A 17,736-nucleotide genomic window follows, 5' to 3' on the forward strand; every position below is an offset into this window, starting at 1 on the left:
CTCAAAAAAAAAAAAAAGTTTGTTGTTTGTTTAAACTTCTTATTTAAAATTAGCTAAAACACTGCATTTTTTTTGGGACAACTTAATTGTTTTATGTTCAATACACTCTATAAGTAAGACGTTAATTTAAATCTTTTGCGTTATCATAACACAAATCCACCAGCATTTTATTTTACAGTGCATAAAGACTACTTCTGTTCTTGAATGAATCAGTGTGCTTACCCAAAAATAAAAATGTACTCACTATTTGCTCACCCACAAGTGGTGACCTTTATGAGTTTTCCTTTCCTGTTGAACTCAAAATAATATATTTTGAAGAATGTTGAACACCAGTTATTGATATCCATAGTAGAAAATAAAAACACTGTATAATTCAAAGTTTAAAAACATTTTCGAAATTCCTTATTTGTGTTCAACAGAAAACAGAAAATCAAACATGTTTGGGGGTAAAAGATGACATAAGTGTCTTTTTTTTTGGTGAACAATTCTTTACTTATAAACTAAAAATGTATTTATTGAAAATTTGTATACAATTTTTTTTAGAAGTCTTATTTTTTATTATTACAAAGATATACTACGTGAAGTTTATTCATAAACTAATTTCGAGAGGATCACGTGCTTATGATTTATCACGTCCAGTCTCGCATTTGCTAATCACTAATCTTCCAATCATATGAGCCCTAAGGCACCATAAATAGTCTAAGTTTTCAGTTCACTTTATCTTCGTTTGGAAGAAACCCCCCTCCTCCCCTATTCTCCTCCTTTACCTGCAATTGGGCGGCACGGCGGTCCAGTGGTTAGCACTGTGAACCACACAGCAAGAATACTGCCGGTCCTAGTTCGATAGGACCGGTGAGTGTTTCTGTGGGGAGTTTGTATGTCCTTCCCGTGTCCGCGTGGGTTTTCCCCGGGTTCTCCGGTTTCCTCCCACCATCCAAAGACATTCAAGATACTTAACAATCAAGCTTGTCTAATTCCTTACGTTCCCTTAGCTACAGCGGCAGGGGAGTTCTGAGATCCACCGAGCTCAGGCTCCCTTCTTGCTCTGCCAACGGGAGGAAGCCCCGGGCTCGAGGAGCCCTTGAGCTCGGGGCTCTCTCCCGGGACAGCATGCCAAATAAGCTTTGTAAATCATCAGCTAAGTGTGAACTCTTGAATATTTTTTTTTAATATATCCACGCCTTTAGAAAAATAATAGTTTTTCTTTGGCTTAGTCCCTTATTTATCAGGGGTCGCTATAGTGGAATGAACCACCAACTATTCTGGCACATGTTTTACACAGCGGATGCCCTTCCAGCCGCAACCCAGTACTGGGAAACACACTCATACACTATGGCCGAAAAGGTTTATTCAGTTTGCCTATAGCGCATTTCTTTGGACTGTGGAAGAAACCGGAGCACCCGGAGGAAACCCACACCAACATGGGGAGAACATGCAGACTCCACACAGAAATGCCAACTGGCCTAGCCAGAACTCGAACCAGCAACCTTCTTGCTGTGAGGCAACAGTGCTAACCACTGAGCCTCCAAGAAGAACATTTTATCCAAAAAAATTAAATGCACAGATAAATTAAATCTTAGGTGATAATTTGCATGATAAAGGAACAAAAGATCTTTAGAGACAAGTTGAAGATATGTGGAAACAATACATTTTTCTGACTTTTTCTCCACTTTTACCAATTAATTGTTTTAGGTGCTCCACTAAAAAAGCACACACACACATATACGCACATACAAATCGACAATCAAGAGTTCTGGATAGTTTTGGGTGCTGAAAGACAGAATTAGTATTCCCAAAACCAATGATGAGAAGAAACGGCATTATTTCCTTTAAAGTCAATTCAAGGGGATGAATGAGCAGATAAAGTGATGACAGCAGTAAGAGGGATAGAGAGAGACAAATTAAAGAGAAAACAGATCTCAGAGACAGATGAGGAAATGTCTTCTGGAAATTGAGGGTTTATGCAAAAACAGATTAAAAAGTAAGTACAGTAAAAGGAAAGAACAGAATGAGAAAGATGATTCTTCTGCAATCATCACGTCCATTAAGATAATCAATGTAAACATACTCTTGAACCCTGAATCGCCACGGACCCTTTTCCCTCCAGCTTTCAAACACAATCAGTCCCTGTATAAACAGCAGCGAACAATGAGTCTTAATTGGCTGTGACATCATATTTCCTGCCTTAAAAATTCACTTGCTGACAAGAGGCTCAGCAGAATCTGACGAGGTAAAGGCACCAACACAAATATGTGGTTTATTTAAAAAGATAGCTCCTTTGTGTTTCAGTGGCGTCAGATGCTGTATATTTTTTACTGAACTATAACTATAATGAGCAACGTTCATTAATGTTTGATAAAGGTTATTTTTGCCACTCACGGTTACATGAAGAAACCTTTTTTAATCTATGGCTTCGTTTTTGAGGAAATGTATTCTTTAGATGTTTCAAATGTTTCTCAAACAAAGAAATGATTTGTTTTAAAAATGTTTTTTTTTTTTTTTTTTTTTTTTTTTTTTTTTAAGAAACCAAAATCATTGTACAATTCCCTGTTTGGAACCTTTATTTGGGACTTTTTTTTATATATATTTGGGAATATATTATATTATATTATATTATAATATATTATATTATATTATATTATATTACATTATATTATATTATATTATATTATATTATATTATATTATATTATATTATATTATATTATATTATTAATAATATTATATAATATTTTTATATTTTGCATATTGTATATTTATACAGTAATATATTTTTTGTAAATATTACTAGTCAAATGGTTAAATGCATGCCAGCCATTATTGCTTAGAATACGTCAAAAGCATCCAAACACATTCCAATGGAAGAAACCCGGTGCAATAAGACACAATACGGCCCAAGACGTGTTTGGTTCGATTTGTTGTTATTTTCAGACCATCGCAATCCTAATTTTCACATTTTGCACCATGTTGTTTAAATAGCACATCCATTTCTGCCACTGTGTGGACCCATGGGTGTTCTGGTATAAAATAGGCGTATGCAAGGCGCATTGTTGACGTGTTGCTATTTTGAAAAACTGAAATAGACCGCACCACTGACAACCTAAAAGCAGGTCTAAAGTCCAGCGCAATGCTTACACATTGCTTAATACACACAGGATGTACAGCAATACACAAATATCTTTACATATGAAAAAAATAAAGGATTAAAATGTTACAAATGTATCATTTTCTACATACATATAAAAACCACTGCCTCCATGCCTCATATCGGGGAGCTTTTTCAGTTTATTCATGACAATTTGCATTTGTATAATGTTATAATTATTAGCAGTGTTATTTATTATTTGCAGCTTTATATTTGTTTAAATAAAAACAAGTTTAGATTTGTCCAACTGTCAGGTTTTGAGACATATGTGTCACTATATGGGGCATAAGAATAGGACGTGTTTTTGGAGAGATCTAGATCATTAAAATAGAACCTTAAATGTATATTACACATTTACTGTTTTGATGCTTGAAAACCTTTTCACCCATGACCCATAAGCTGTTTCACTGTTCTTGGACATGCTCCAAAGACACTAATAATAATTTGCCATTACTTTTTATGAAAAGATGATGTTTGCAAGAAGTCTTAACAGACCAGTGTGTACACATACACACACAACACTGCAAATGGGCATAATGAGTGTTAAGAACAAATCGTTGAGTTGCTCACCATTCTGAATGTCTTTCATATCTAAATGAAGACTGGACATCAGAATCCCCACCGCTTGAGAACGTTTGTTACTCAGAAGCTTGACTACCTAAAGAGAAAGAAAGAGGGCATATTTTGTGACTGCAGTAAACATACAGTTATTCAAAAGCAAGAGTTTACCCTGAATATTATTGCTGGTGACAAAAATACATAAACACAGTACTTCATCTGGCTGCCCTCATAAATTGAATAGCATGCAGAGGTACTTTGGCCTAATAAGGAAGCCAAAAACAAAGCCAAAGTATGTGTATTTATGACTGTTTCCTCATATGGTATTATGGAGAGGTCTCCTTCTCTCATTCTTTCATGCATAGCATCCACATATATCAAAATAACTTTACTTTCACCAATTTCTGGCACTGCAAAAGAACACCACAGTCATTATGCAAATGACAGACCTGTCTGGTTGAATTAAACCGGGTTGGATTATTACGCTTTCTGACAGCCTCTTCAAATCTGGCATTCCTAAACAAGTCTGAGTTGTCTTTGGATTCAAAGTATGTCTCACATACTCTGTATATATTTTCACTAATATGTTTTTTAAAAGCAAAACAATCCTCAAGCTTTCCCCTCTACTTGTTCTATGTAGGTGAGTACCATCAGGCTATTCTCATTCATATTCAGTATTGATCTTTATTCATCACCTATAATTAAGGGTGCGTGTCCACTGAAGCGTTTTTTGTGCTCCAGAAATGTGAGTGCTGTTCTAAAAACATCTGTGAGCACTTCTAAAGCTATCAGACCATTTAAAAACACTCAGCACTGAGCGTAAAATGCATGCTCAGTGCCTGGAAACGCTGCTGGCATTTTAAAAATGTGGCACTTCCATTGACAATAACAAAAAAAAAAAAAAAAAAAAAAAAAAATTTGGTGTTTCTGCAGTGCAAAAATGCATTGAATACCTAAATTCAGCTTTTGTTAAATCTTGTCTGCATGACAGCCAATTTGAATGTTATCATTCGATTGCATGGGCGTTATCAGTGGTTATCAGCTGATTTATACGGGCCAGTAGGGGGCTTCTGCACCTACTGGTATGCTCAAAAGTATGTTATTATCCATCCACATGGTTAATCAGTTTTAGATCACATACGGTTGCGGACGGAAGTTAACAACAATTATTTATATTATTTATTATTTCCCATTAATTTTATTTTATTAACATCTAACCCTACCCTAAATCCAACCGTCACATTATGTAAAAACATATCTGGATCTGGAGTTCTCTATTAGTACAGCTGATTAACCATGTGGATGGATGATAACAGCATCCTGAGCCTACCAGTAGGTGCAGAGGGCCCCTACTGGCCCATTTCTATCAGCTAATAACCACTGATAATTCCATTCAGTCATGTGATGGCATTCAAAGCGGGTGCAGTATGACATGGAATGTTTGAAGCTGTTTCTACATTATGATGCTAAATGTTGGATTGTGATACTGTAAGCCAACATTGCTTGACATTGCAGCCCACCATTATCAATGTAAAATGTATTCAAACAAACAAACAAACATCTATTCTTTTGAAAAGTGACATTGATGTATTTAACTAATGCTTGACTGCTGTTTCTGAGCTGAATAGTGTGTAAACCAACAACAGTACACTGACACAAACAGCTCTGCAAATAAAGAATGATGATCTGATTCTAAACACGAGTGAACTGATTTGGAGTTTGATGACAATAACCAAACCAAACAAACACAAATTACACATAAAAGTTACTTGCACATTTTAGACAAAGTGTAGGTACAGCTACATTTTTAAATGCAATTTTAATATGAACATGGCTTTGTACTCACTGAGGAAGTAAAAAAGTCTTGGGAAAAATATTTGCACATACAAGCAAGTATTTACAGTGGTCCCTCGTTATTCGCAGGAGTTAAGTTCTAAAAATAACGTGCAATGGGTGAAATCTGTAAAGAAGTCATCTTTATTTTTAACAATTATTATAGATGTTTTAAGGCTGTAACCCTCACTGCACACTGTACACTTTTCTCAAACAGGCATTAATTCAGTTTAACTTTTTGTGCAACGGTTAGAACAGGGATGGGCAAACTTGATCCTCAAGGGCCGGTGTCCCTGCAGAGTTTTGTTCCAACACTAGTCAAACACACCTGAACAAACTAATCAGTGTCTTCAAGATCACTTGAACTCTATAGGGAGGTCTGTTTGAATAGGGTTGGAGCTAAACTATGCAGGACACTAGCCCTCCAGGATCAAGTTTGCCCACACCTGGGTTAGAATCTACCTCTGCTCTTTGGGTGCTACCACTGGTGCCTTTGATGGTGCAGTATGTTTCGTTGACATTGTGGGGAGAAAACTTGCAAATATACAGTACAGCACCTCAGAGTCACAATGCTAGCGATTAAAGATTTATGTCAATTTGACACGCTGAATGCATTCTGTACTGTATAGGAGACACGGCACAAAGGAAATCGATTTACAATGGTCTACAGGCAGTCAGGACACAGAACACAATACACTGTAGAAAAAAAGCATGTCAAATTGCACAAAAAAATATTGGCGAAACTGCGAGGCCGCAAAAAGTTAACCGCGTTATAGTGACGGACCACTGTATTTACTCTTTCTGGGACATTTCCTTCATATTTAAAACTAATACATTTCGCTGTTGCCTCTTCTCATGCTGGGATTCTGTGTAAAGGTACCTGTGAGCCTCTACATCTGAACACTGAGCAGACTACATAGCAGTATTGCTTCATTGATAAAATGCAGAGAAACAAAAGGAACCATTATTAGCCACTTTGCTATCTGTTTACAAAAACGGGGTGCAAGGAGAATGGAGTCCATAGTTTGCTTAGAGTCGGGCATATGTAAAGGTGTATCTGGTAATGCAGGGCTTCTCAAAGTTTAGGCTCCGGTCTATATGTGGACAGTGAGGGTATTTAATATGGACTAGACTCCATTTTGTATTACAAGACAAGGACTCAAATTGTAGATTTCTTTTATTGATAAATGCACAAACCTTATAAAACAGTTGTTTAGTTGTTAAAAAAAAAAGAAAAAAAAGAAAATAGGCCGAAATAAAATCGAAGGGAAAATATTTAATGTTTTCCTGCGTGATTGTTGTCATGATATATAGAAATGATAAGTGGCTTCACGTGATCGAGCGGGCTAATTTTTGTTTAACACACCACAGCAAAGCAATTATTTGAATAGATCAAGATGTCGGTTTCAAGGAAAAGAAAACTTAATGAAGAGAATAGATAGTTCAAAGTTGAATGGACAGATAAGTATAAGTATGTTTTTATTTTTCCACAAGCCAGCACAAAGCTATTCTGGCGTGCGTTTCCCAAACAACGACATAACTCGTGGCTGAACTATCATAGTACGATGCATCGTTTGGGAAAAAAACGATGTAGTGACGAGTGTTTCCCAAAACCCGTAGTTTCTCTGTTGCAGATCCATGGATTGAACCACGTTAGTTATAACCAGGGCATGACATTAACTTTTTTGATCACCAGCCACTGTGGCTAGTAGATTTCCAACTTTACTAGCCACTCGCCATTTTCACTAGCCACACTTTTCTTGTTGGGAAAATATGTTTTATATACATACATTTGACTTTGACATGCTAAAATGACTTGATTGTGTTGTGTCCACATGCCTTCTCATTCAATTAACGTCTTGTGTGTGTTGTGTATTAGCTGGCTCAGTGTGCATGAGCAAATGGGTTGTGTCACAATACAATCAGTTTTTATTTTAAAATGACTTTTCAGGGCTCAAAATTAAGGATTTATCAAATTTATCTCTGAACACACCAAATAAGTATTTCTTAGCCACAAATTTTTTATGTTTTAAAACAAGGAAAATATAGCTTTATAGGTTCACTTTTTAATTCAACAAAACTTTTCTTTAAAAAACATTACATTTAAAAAATAATTATTGTCATAAATCTAAAATATGCACAGTAATCCGTCCTTGCCAAAAGTCCCAGATCACACGTTAACTACACATACACGGGGTAATCTCCCATTGAAGCAATGTTATTGTAAAAAATATATATAATTAAACCATATTAACAAAAATAACTGTAAGCGAAAGAAAGCAGGTGAAACATACCGTGTTTGATAATGAAAGGATGATCACGTGCACATGGTTAATTTAGGCCTTTTAATAATCTGTTCAATGAAAGCAGTGACCACTGCTTCTTACAAAAGAATGTGTATTTTTTTTATCTTGAGCTCTCGAAAGCAGCACGACTGTCTGTGGGTGCGCGATCATCGCTCTTTGTCCAGTCTATTTCAAAGGGAACAGATCGCAACAGTTGCGCTTCTTCTAGGCATGGTTGCTTTGCCTAAGTAAACAGTCGCGAGCATCACATCACATCACCTATGTACGTGAGTGATCATCCTCTCGTTCGGTATTTACCTTCTTTTTTGCTGTCCTGCTCGCGCGAACATAGTTATTTTTGTCAGTCGTGCTGCTTATCGATTCTAAGATCACATTTGCACGAATATTGGGCCATGCTTATTGTCGAACCCTGCTTTTAAGAAAACTACACTTTGTAGCAGATTTCCAACCAGCCAAAGTGGCTAGTGGAGGTGTCTGTCTAACCCGCAAGAGCTGAAATCTACCTGCATTTGGCAGGTGTTAATGTAAAGCCCTGCTATTGGGTCTACTTTTTGCTGTGTTTTGTACAAAAACACACCTATATTAGTAGTTTTGCCACATTTAAACTGTCACATTCAAATTTGTTTTTAATGCAAATGCCACTTTATTAAAAAAAAAATAGTGTTCACTCATGAAGCATGATATGGATGTTTCTTAAAAACAAGTTTTATTTGTAATAAACATGTATAAACTGGCGTTTCAAACTAGTCAATTATGGCATATAAACACATTTAGACAGTTCATAAAAAACAAGCTGCATCTTGTCAACTCATCTGAGCTGGCAGACACAACACAAACCTAACCAAACAAATACAGCTACAAAAGAGAAAAATTAATCCAATGTCACCTTTAAAACAATTAAGACATACTGTATTGTCTGTTGACCCAAGTGCTGTCTCACTTACTTTGTATGTATGTACATTTGTTTCTTCTATTTTCTTATAAAAGACAAAACATTCCTCAAGCTTTGCCCTCCACGAGTTCTCTGTAGGTGACTATCTTCAGGCCATTCTTAAATACACAACAAGTGCCATCTTCACTCAAGACCGCCCATTAACAACATGCTAATTCTGATTGCTGGAAAGAATTTGCAGCCATGAAAACCTTCGAGAACAGGCCACACTTGAAAGAGTGTGATGGCGGCCCAGTGTGATCATCAGAAAGCTGCTGGCTCTCATTATCTCCACAGGGCTTGCAACCACTAAACACAGCGCGACTGCCGAGTGGTGTGCTACGTTAATGATGTGGGAAACACACTCATGCCTGTGATGAGCTGCATCTCAAACCAGACGCTTACCAACCAATGAGAATTGATTCCATACTTCAGCATATAGTCTTGGTGGGAAGCATGAACTCTGCAGTATGAGGGAGGATAGCGGTTCGGCGGTCATACAGTAACTACCAGCTAGAGGACCAGATAACTACTGCCAAAGCAATGGGCTGTAAAATGAATATGATTCATAAAATTAACATCATTATGTGGGCGCAAATGTAGCACAGGGCAGTTGATTTTAATTTATATATCTAATTCATGTGAAAGGTGCAATAATAGTAGAAGCGATTTATTGTATTAACATGGTAATTTTGAGTGATATGTGCTAACTCTAATGGTAGGCCTAAAGCAATTGTTCTGAAGAGGTTATCTAATGCACACACACCCACACACCCACCCACTCTCTCTTTCTCTTACACACACACACACACACACACATATAAAAGTGTGGCATGACCACACTAGGCTGACTGGAGTCGCTGGGTTGGCTGGTGGTTTGAGGGTTGTGGGTTTTAACTCAATACAGACCCCCCTCCCATTCCTCAGATCTTACAGACCACAGAAACAGAAAGAGAAAGAGAGAGAGAGAGAGAGAGAGAGAGAGAGAGAGAGAGAGAGAGAGAGAGAGAGAGAGAGAGAGAGAGAGAACAAACACTTTCAATACAATACAATACAATACAATTCAACACAATACAATTTTTGAAATATTTATATAATAATCAAAATGTGTTCTTACTAAAACTTTGTTTACCCCCTTTATTACTAGTAACTAGTCATGTTCATTCATTCATTCATTCATTTTTTTCAGCTTAGTCCCTTTATTAATCAGGGGTCGCCACAGCGGTATAAACTGCCAACTTATCCAGTATATGTTTTACGCAGCGGATGCCCTTCCAGCCGCAACCAAACAGTGGGAAACACACATACACCCTTGCATTCACACACATACACTACGGCCAATTTAGCTTATTCAATTCTCCTTTAACACATGTGTTTGGACAGTAGGGTAAACTGGAGCACCAGGAGGAAACCAATGTAAACATGGGGAGAACATGCAAACTCCACAAATGCCAACTGACTCAGTCAGAGCTCGAACCATTGACCTTCTTGCTGTGAGATGAACGTGCTATATACTGCACCACTGTGACGCCACAACTAATAATAGCAGTATTCCAATAATGCCACATATACAGTATAGTACTAATGAATTGAAGGTGATACCATAGGATTCTGAGGATACATTTGCAAGGTATAAGGCTGGGCGAATAATTGAAAAGCAATCAAAATTGACATTCAGAACCCACTGTATAATCAATCACATTTTTTTCAGGTCAATTTTTTTCAATTACTTTCCCTACTTCCTGTGTGGAGTCACATGACCCTGCTCTGTTAAGGCTGATTTATAGTTCTTCAACATTGATGTTTAATAAATAATCATAGATAGAAGAGAGCGTGTGTGTTTCAAGTGATGGACCCATCATTCAGAAATCTTTCACTTGTAACGTGAGCATATTTACTTTGATTCCCCCAAAAAATTCTAAAATAAAATAACTGTTCATTAATCATAATCGGGCAATGCAGTGGCGCAGCAGGTAGTGCTGTAACCTCAAAGCAAGAAGGTTACTGGTTCGAGCCTCAGCTGGGTCAGTTGGCATTTCTGTGTGGTGTTTGCATGTTCTTCCTGGGTTTATGGGGGTTTCCTCTGGGTGCTCCGGTTTCCCCCACAGTCCAAAGACATGCGGTACAGGTGAATTGGGTAAACTAAAATTGTCCGCTGTGTATGTGTGTGAATGAAAGTGTATGAGTGTTCCCCAGTGATGGGTTGCAGCTAGAAGGGCATCTGCTGCGTAAAACATGTACTGGATAAGTTGGCAGTTCATTCTGCTGTGGTAACCCCAGATTAATAAAGGGACTAAGCCGAAAAGAAAATGAATGAATGAATGAATAATCGTAATCAGGTTAAAATGTTCAATTAACCAAGATTTTGATTTTAGGCAAAATCGACCAACCCTAGCAAGTTACTTAAAAAAAACATGGTAATCATATCATATGATTCCACAAAAATACAGTACATAAGCATCCAAAAAAGTATTACCACTGTATTCTTAGAAATACCATAGAGTGATAAAGTGATACAGTATATGAATTTCAAAGTTAGTATTACCATATGAAACACTAAATTACTTCAGTTACACGTTACTTGAATGCATCCTGCAACTAAAACAAATGGTATTACCACAGCAAATGTCATACAAATGTGGTAAACATGACAATACATGCGCATATATCATTCTTTTACTCATTTTCTTTTGGCATAGTCCCTTATTTGTCAGGGGTCGCCACAGCAGAATGAACCGCCAACTAATCCGGCATATGTTTTATGCAGTGGATGCCCTTCCAGCTGCAACCTAGTACTGGGAAACACGTAGGGCGTACTCACACTAGGTACAGTTGCCTTAAACCGTAGCAACGCCTCTGTCATCGATGATGCAACGGTTCAGTTTAACAAGAAGAGATGTGCTCTCGTTTTAGTCGTTTGGGATGCAGTGACTTGCAGTCAAATACTTCGCCGAACAGATCCACAATATTTGGCGCTCATAAATTATTATAAAACTCATCATGCTGCAGGTATTAGAAGGTTTGCTGAAGATGCAGCTGACGTTCAGTGAAGGGTTTGTGTCTTTAATAAACTATAACAGTTCATTAAAAAAAAAAGAATTATTAATAAATCCATATGAAATAGTTCCCTAAAAGTGACATTGTATCGGGTTCATGCGCGCTTTGTACTCAACCAATGAGTGTACAATGCCAAAGCCCAACCGATCCGCGCCTGGGTCTGATTTAGAGCACTCTTGTCAAACAAATTGGGAAATGCGCCTGAGCATGGTTTGGCTAGCATAGTGTGAGTGCACCAATTTTACCCAAGTTTACCCAATTCACCTACACCGCATGTCTTTGGACTTTGGGAGAAACCGGAGCACCAGAAGGAAACCCACACGGACACAGGGAGAACATGCAAACTCCACACAGAACAGCCAACTGACCCAGCTCGGACTCAAACCAGTGACCTTCTTGCTGTGAGGTGACAGTGCTAACCATTGAGCCACAGGCAAGCCCACACATGAATCATTACATACAAAAATGTTCAAACATTCAGGGTCCTACTAGCACACAAACACACACAAACAACAATTTATTTAAGAAATTTCATGGTTCTTTGATATGAAAGTCTTGTTAAAAGTTAAGATGAATTTACTGCATTTGAAATTACTCAAAACTAACTCAAAACTTCTGAATGGTAGATTGAGGTATGTGTGTGTTTGTATATTTATGTCCTTATTATGTCCAATGTATATTATCTTCTTGGTTAAACATGAAACATCTACATAGAATATAAGAACTTTATACATAGTGATGCCGTTTGTAATGTGCTTGTTGTGTAGCAGAGCACTGTTATCAGAAATCAGTTTAACTCCAAAAGAAGGAGCCACAAAACTCTCACCAGTGACTAATTTTCACACCACTACCAGAGAGGAAGAGAGAGAGGGAGATTAGCTTCAGATGTGGTAGATGCCTGGGTTGTTTCTGATGGTAAACAGCCTTATCAAAGAGTCTCTCAGTCACACTTTGGTTGAGGGAACATTAAGTAGAGCTTATAACATTTACTGAATGTCTGTAAGGCTCTGATTCACAAGCTGTGCGTGTGAAATCAGTGTTAATGGTTTTCTGTGTGGTGAGGTGGGGTGTGGGTAGAGCTTCTTCAGGGGCAGACAACCGGGAATGCTGTCCCGGGAGGTGAGATGAAGGAGGGAGGGGGGCTAATTGGGTTCGATATTAGCATTTTTCCACCAGCACCATTTAGGTTTGAGTTCCAGGCCAGTATCAATTCTGGTTCCATGTGTTTCTACCACATGAAATGCGTCTATTAAATTCTTGCACCATAAAACTGCCGATCTCGAATTGAGTGGGATACTCAGAAATACTAAAATGCTTGTTAAGAAATCCAATAACTTTACACTACACTGCTCAATATGTCTAAATATATAAATATATGCATTAGAAATGCCAGCATTCAATATAGTAGTCGAGTTTGAGATTTCTGGTGCCGCCAATTTATTTGAGTGTTGCCTGTATGTAAGAATCTCTCCTGGTACTGTGTGAAAAGAGAAACATAAGTGCTAGACTGCCAGCAAAACCTCTGCACAGAACTGGCCAAGAATGGATTATGGCTCCAGAACACAAACAATTTCAGTGAAAAAGCAGTATGGCCTGACTTAATAGTTGGGCCCAATGAATGACCCACTCAAAAAATGTTGAACTAGCCACGTTTCCACTGTCTCGCCAAAAGTGTGAGCGCTAGTGTGTGCCAGGGCCAGTTGCGTTTTCACGGTTACTTTCAGGGTTGATTGGGTCTTGTTGGGCCTTACTCAAGTCATAACCAGAGTTTTTTGGCCTGCTAAAAAGCTTGAGTTAAAGCAGGCCAGCTACTGTAGGGCTTCTGAAGTAGTCATAAACAAAAGTCTAAGTCAGAAGAGGGTCAGCACCACTGCACATTTTCCATGTTTTTATATCAGTCTAGCACATGGGTCTCAAGCTCAACTCCTGGAGGATCGCAGCTCTGCATAGTTTTGCTCCAATCCTAATCAAACACAGCTAATCCAACTAATCAAGATGTAATCAAGACTACTACAGACTATTAAGCAGGTGTGATTCGAAGGTGGTTGGAGCTAAACTGTGCAGAGCTGTGGCTCTCAAGGAATTGCATATGAGGCCATGTTCACACTAATGCATTTTAGCTTGAAAACGCATAAGTTTTGCTAAAGCAAAACGCTGAAGAGGACGTTTTAGTTTGAAAACGCTGCTGTTCCGTGCTAGTGTGGAAGGGGGGAAAATAGAGACATCTGAAAATGGAGGCGTGTTGCAGACATTCTGATTGGAGCTTTTTCCTCAATATTAAGTAGCCTACACAAATTTCAGTCCTGCATCCTCTCCTTGTAAGTTCAGAATTTGCAAGTTTGAGAAAACAAACTCATGAGGACATGTCGAGTAAATCTTTAAAGGCAACAGCATGGGCTACATTACAACCTCATTTACATCACCCTAACTACGTGGCTTCTTATTTTCTTAGCAAAAAAATGAAAACATGATTCAAGGAACTGCCTATTTTCATTTTGATTTGAGCAACTTAACAGACACCAAAAATGTTGAGGCATCGTGTAGCTGCATATATGAGCATCATCTTCACTGTATGCATGAGCATCATCTTCACTGTATGCATAACAAAACAGAGTCTATAACATAACTGCCCCCTTTCATTTTCATTGAAAACACAAAACATACCCTCTCTTTTGCTGAATATCAGTTTTAATAACCAATAATGGCCATTATAAAAGTATAACGTACAATAAGTTTATACATTATAGGAAATAAAGGCAAGCAATCAGTCAAATGTGCAGAATCAGTGTACGTCGTTACATTAATTAATATATTAACTTATCGTTGCGCTCAGCCAAAACATGTTACCTGAGAACAATTAATAGATTCAAAAGACCAAAATCGGGGAATATGTCGTTAGATAGAGACAAAAATATGAATTAAATATCACGTTTACACATGAAACAAATATAGTGAGATTAGATCCAGCGGTAGATCCTTGATGAACAGTCCGACATGCACAGCTCTCATCTGGGTAGATAACTACCTGGAGCTCAGACTTGCGCATACACTGCAGTGCATGCCAGAGTGTGTGTGTGGTCACGTGATGTGCGTTTTCAGTGGTATTGTGTGGACGGAGAGTTGTTCAGAAACGCTAGGTGAAAAGCTAGTATGGATGTGGTTCGTTTTTATTCTAAATGCCTTTTAAAAGAAAAATGTATTAGTGTAAAGGGGCTTGAGAACACTGGTCTAGCAACTCATATTAACATTTAAAATATTTGAGATGACTACATCACAAAATACATTTAAACACCTTGCAGAGAACTAATACATGACTGTCTGTTTTATCAAAAATGAGTGGCCATACAGTATCATGATCCTAGAGTCTATTAAGACCAAATGTTTATATCTACAGGAGCTTGTTGGTTTTGCTATACGGATTTGATTCATTTGCCCTTACTTGTGAAATATAATGATGCTAATTCAGGGAGGTCTGTTAAGTATCACCCGACAATGGAAACCCAGCATTGTTTAGGTTACTTTGCTTGAGGTCCGATACTATTTGCCACACTCGGCACGGCGAGTCATTTTATGTATCTTAAATATTTTAAATGTTATAAAACATTTTATACTGATATAAAAACATGGAAAATTTGCAGTGGTGCTGATCGTCTTTTGACTAAGACTTTTGTTGATGACTACTTCAGAAGCCCAAAAGTAGCTGGCTTGCTTTAACTCAAGCTATTTAGCAGGCCAAAAAACCCTGGCCATTCACTTGGGAAGGCCCAACAAGAACTAATCAACCCTGGAAGTAACAGTTAAAATGCAACTGGTCTTGACACACACTACCACACACACTTTTGGCCCGACAGTAGAAACGTGGCTAGTTCAACATTTCTTTGAGCGGGTCATTCATTGGGCCCAACTATTAGGTCAGGCCATACCTCTTTTTCATTAAAAATGTGTTCTAGAGCCATAATCCATTCTTGACCAGTTATGTGCAGAGGTTTTGCAGCCAGGTTAGGATTTATGTTTCTCTTTTCCCACAGTACCAAGAGAGATTCTTACGTACAGGCAACTCTCAAATAAATTGGCGGCACCAGAAATCTCAAACTCACCTACTATCTTGAATGCTGGCCTTTCTAATGCATATATTTATTATTTTGACATTTTGAGCAATGTAGTGTAAAGTTATTGGTTTGCTTAACAAGCATTTTAGCATTTCTCAGTTTCCCACTCAATTTGAGACCAGAAGTTTTATGTTGCAAGATTTTGAGACACATTTCATGTGGTAGAAACACATGGAACAAAAATTGATACCAGTCTGGAACTCACACCTAAATCATGCTGGTGGAAAAATGCTAATATGCTAATATTGAACCTGTTTAGCCTCCTCTCTCCCTCATCTCACCTCATCATCACCTCCTGGGATAACATTCCCGGTAAAGAAGTCCAATACTATTTGGACCACTCTGCACTTCAAGTGGGAAAGCTGCTAATGTGGGTGCAGTAAGGTCATCGTACCTGTTTGGCCTTCGATTTGGTTATTGTATCTGAGATAGGTTTCTTCTTTTCCTTGACTGCACTTTTGGCAAACATTTCCACAAATTCGTCAAAGTCTACTGATGGCTCTTGAACATTCTCCCACACCAAAGCACTTTTGGCATCCCTATAAAGGAAGAACATAAAACATCAGTTTGATTTATCTGCTGTCAGTGTGTTCAAAGTCAAGGTGAAACACAAAAAGTCAGCATACACACAGCAAATGAATATTGCATTCAACTGACAAGGCATGTGATTACTTTTTGGCATGAAGCTGAATCCGGGTCCAGTAGAGTGGTTTCATTGGTCGTGGAGGCTCAATGACAGCCTTCAGGGGGACAGACTCATGGGCCATGCCTGGAGGCCCCATACCCATGAAGGGTGGTGGTGGTCCAATTCCAGGTGGAAGAGGGGGCGGTGGAGGTCCACAGCCAGGAGGAGGGGGAGGAGGGGGTGGCGTCATGCCTGGGAATGGAGGTGGAGGAGGTGGGGCCATACCTGGAAGTGGAGGTGGAGGAGGTGGGACCATGCCTGGGAGTGGAGGAGGGGGTGGAGCTTTGCCAACAACTGGAGGTGGCGGAACAAAACCTGGCAGAGGAGGTGGAGGTGGGATCACACCTGTGGGTTTTGGTGGAGTCATACCTGAAAGTGGTGGGGGAGGAGGGAGTTGAGGGGGTGGTGGTGTTGATAGTGGTTGAGAAGTGGTTCTTTGGCAGCTACAGGTATAGGGTAATCCCATTGGTGAAGTGGCACTGTCACTTAATTTGGGAGTCTGTGATTGGTGTGATAAAGGCACTGGAAATTTGAAGGCTTCCTCAACAGGCGAGGTCTGAATGGCTTTTACATGATGCAGAACACGTTGTCCGTTTACTTTAGTCTGTTTGATGGTTTGATTAAAACCAGCCACTTCTCGATCCTTCCTTCCAAGTTTTCCATCCACAACATGATTATCTTTTTCTATTTCTGATATTTTCTCAAGTAACTCTTCAATTGTTTGCTCTAGCTCCTGAATGGAAACGGAAGACCCTTCCAGAACACTTCCAGATTGCCCCGTGGATCCATCCTGTGGAGAGCAGGATACAGAAAAGAGAGTCGTCACATCTTTAAAAAGAAACAGCAGCATGGAATGAAAAACACAGACACCTCCTGTCACATGCGATCGTACTAGCATGAGTTAGTGCCTTGTTTTAGCGGATGTTAGTTTCTCCTCCGAGACTCTGTTTTCTGAGGAATGGTATGAGTGAGTGTGTGTTTGTGAGTAAGGGGCTGTGTTTCTTAATAACACAGACCAGGCACGCATGTGGCGTCCCACAAGTCAATAAAAGCACTTTGGCTGGTCAGGAAAACATAGCAGTGCTTCCTGGATGAAGGCAAGAAAGTGAACCA

At 38.7% G+C, this 17,736-nt stretch overlaps 1 protein-coding gene across 2 annotated transcripts in view; it reads right to left on the reverse strand.

Annotated features, from left to right (window-relative positions):
* The window catches only part of fmn2a (formin 2a), an 80,049-nt gene that overhangs the window by 46,976 nt on the left and 15,337 nt on the right, over positions 1 to 17,736 (reverse strand). For both annotated transcript variants that reach the window (XM_021467387.3, XM_001333025.9), the window contains exons 5-7: positions 16,611 to 17,413; positions 16,333 to 16,477; positions 3,715 to 3,802 (exon numbers count right to left, since the gene is read on the reverse strand). In XM_021467387.3, coding sequence (XP_021323062.2) covers positions 3,715 to 3,802; positions 16,333 to 16,477; positions 16,611 to 17,413 — 1,036 coding nt within the window. The remainder of the gene's footprint in view (positions 1 to 3,714; positions 3,803 to 16,332; positions 16,478 to 16,610; positions 17,414 to 17,736) is intronic.

This window comes from Danio rerio, chromosome 17 (assembly GCF_049306965.1).
Source record: "Danio rerio strain Tuebingen ecotype United States chromosome 17, GRCz12tu, whole genome shotgun sequence".
Lineage (NCBI taxonomy): Eukaryota > Metazoa > Chordata > Actinopteri > Cypriniformes > Danionidae > Danio > Danio rerio.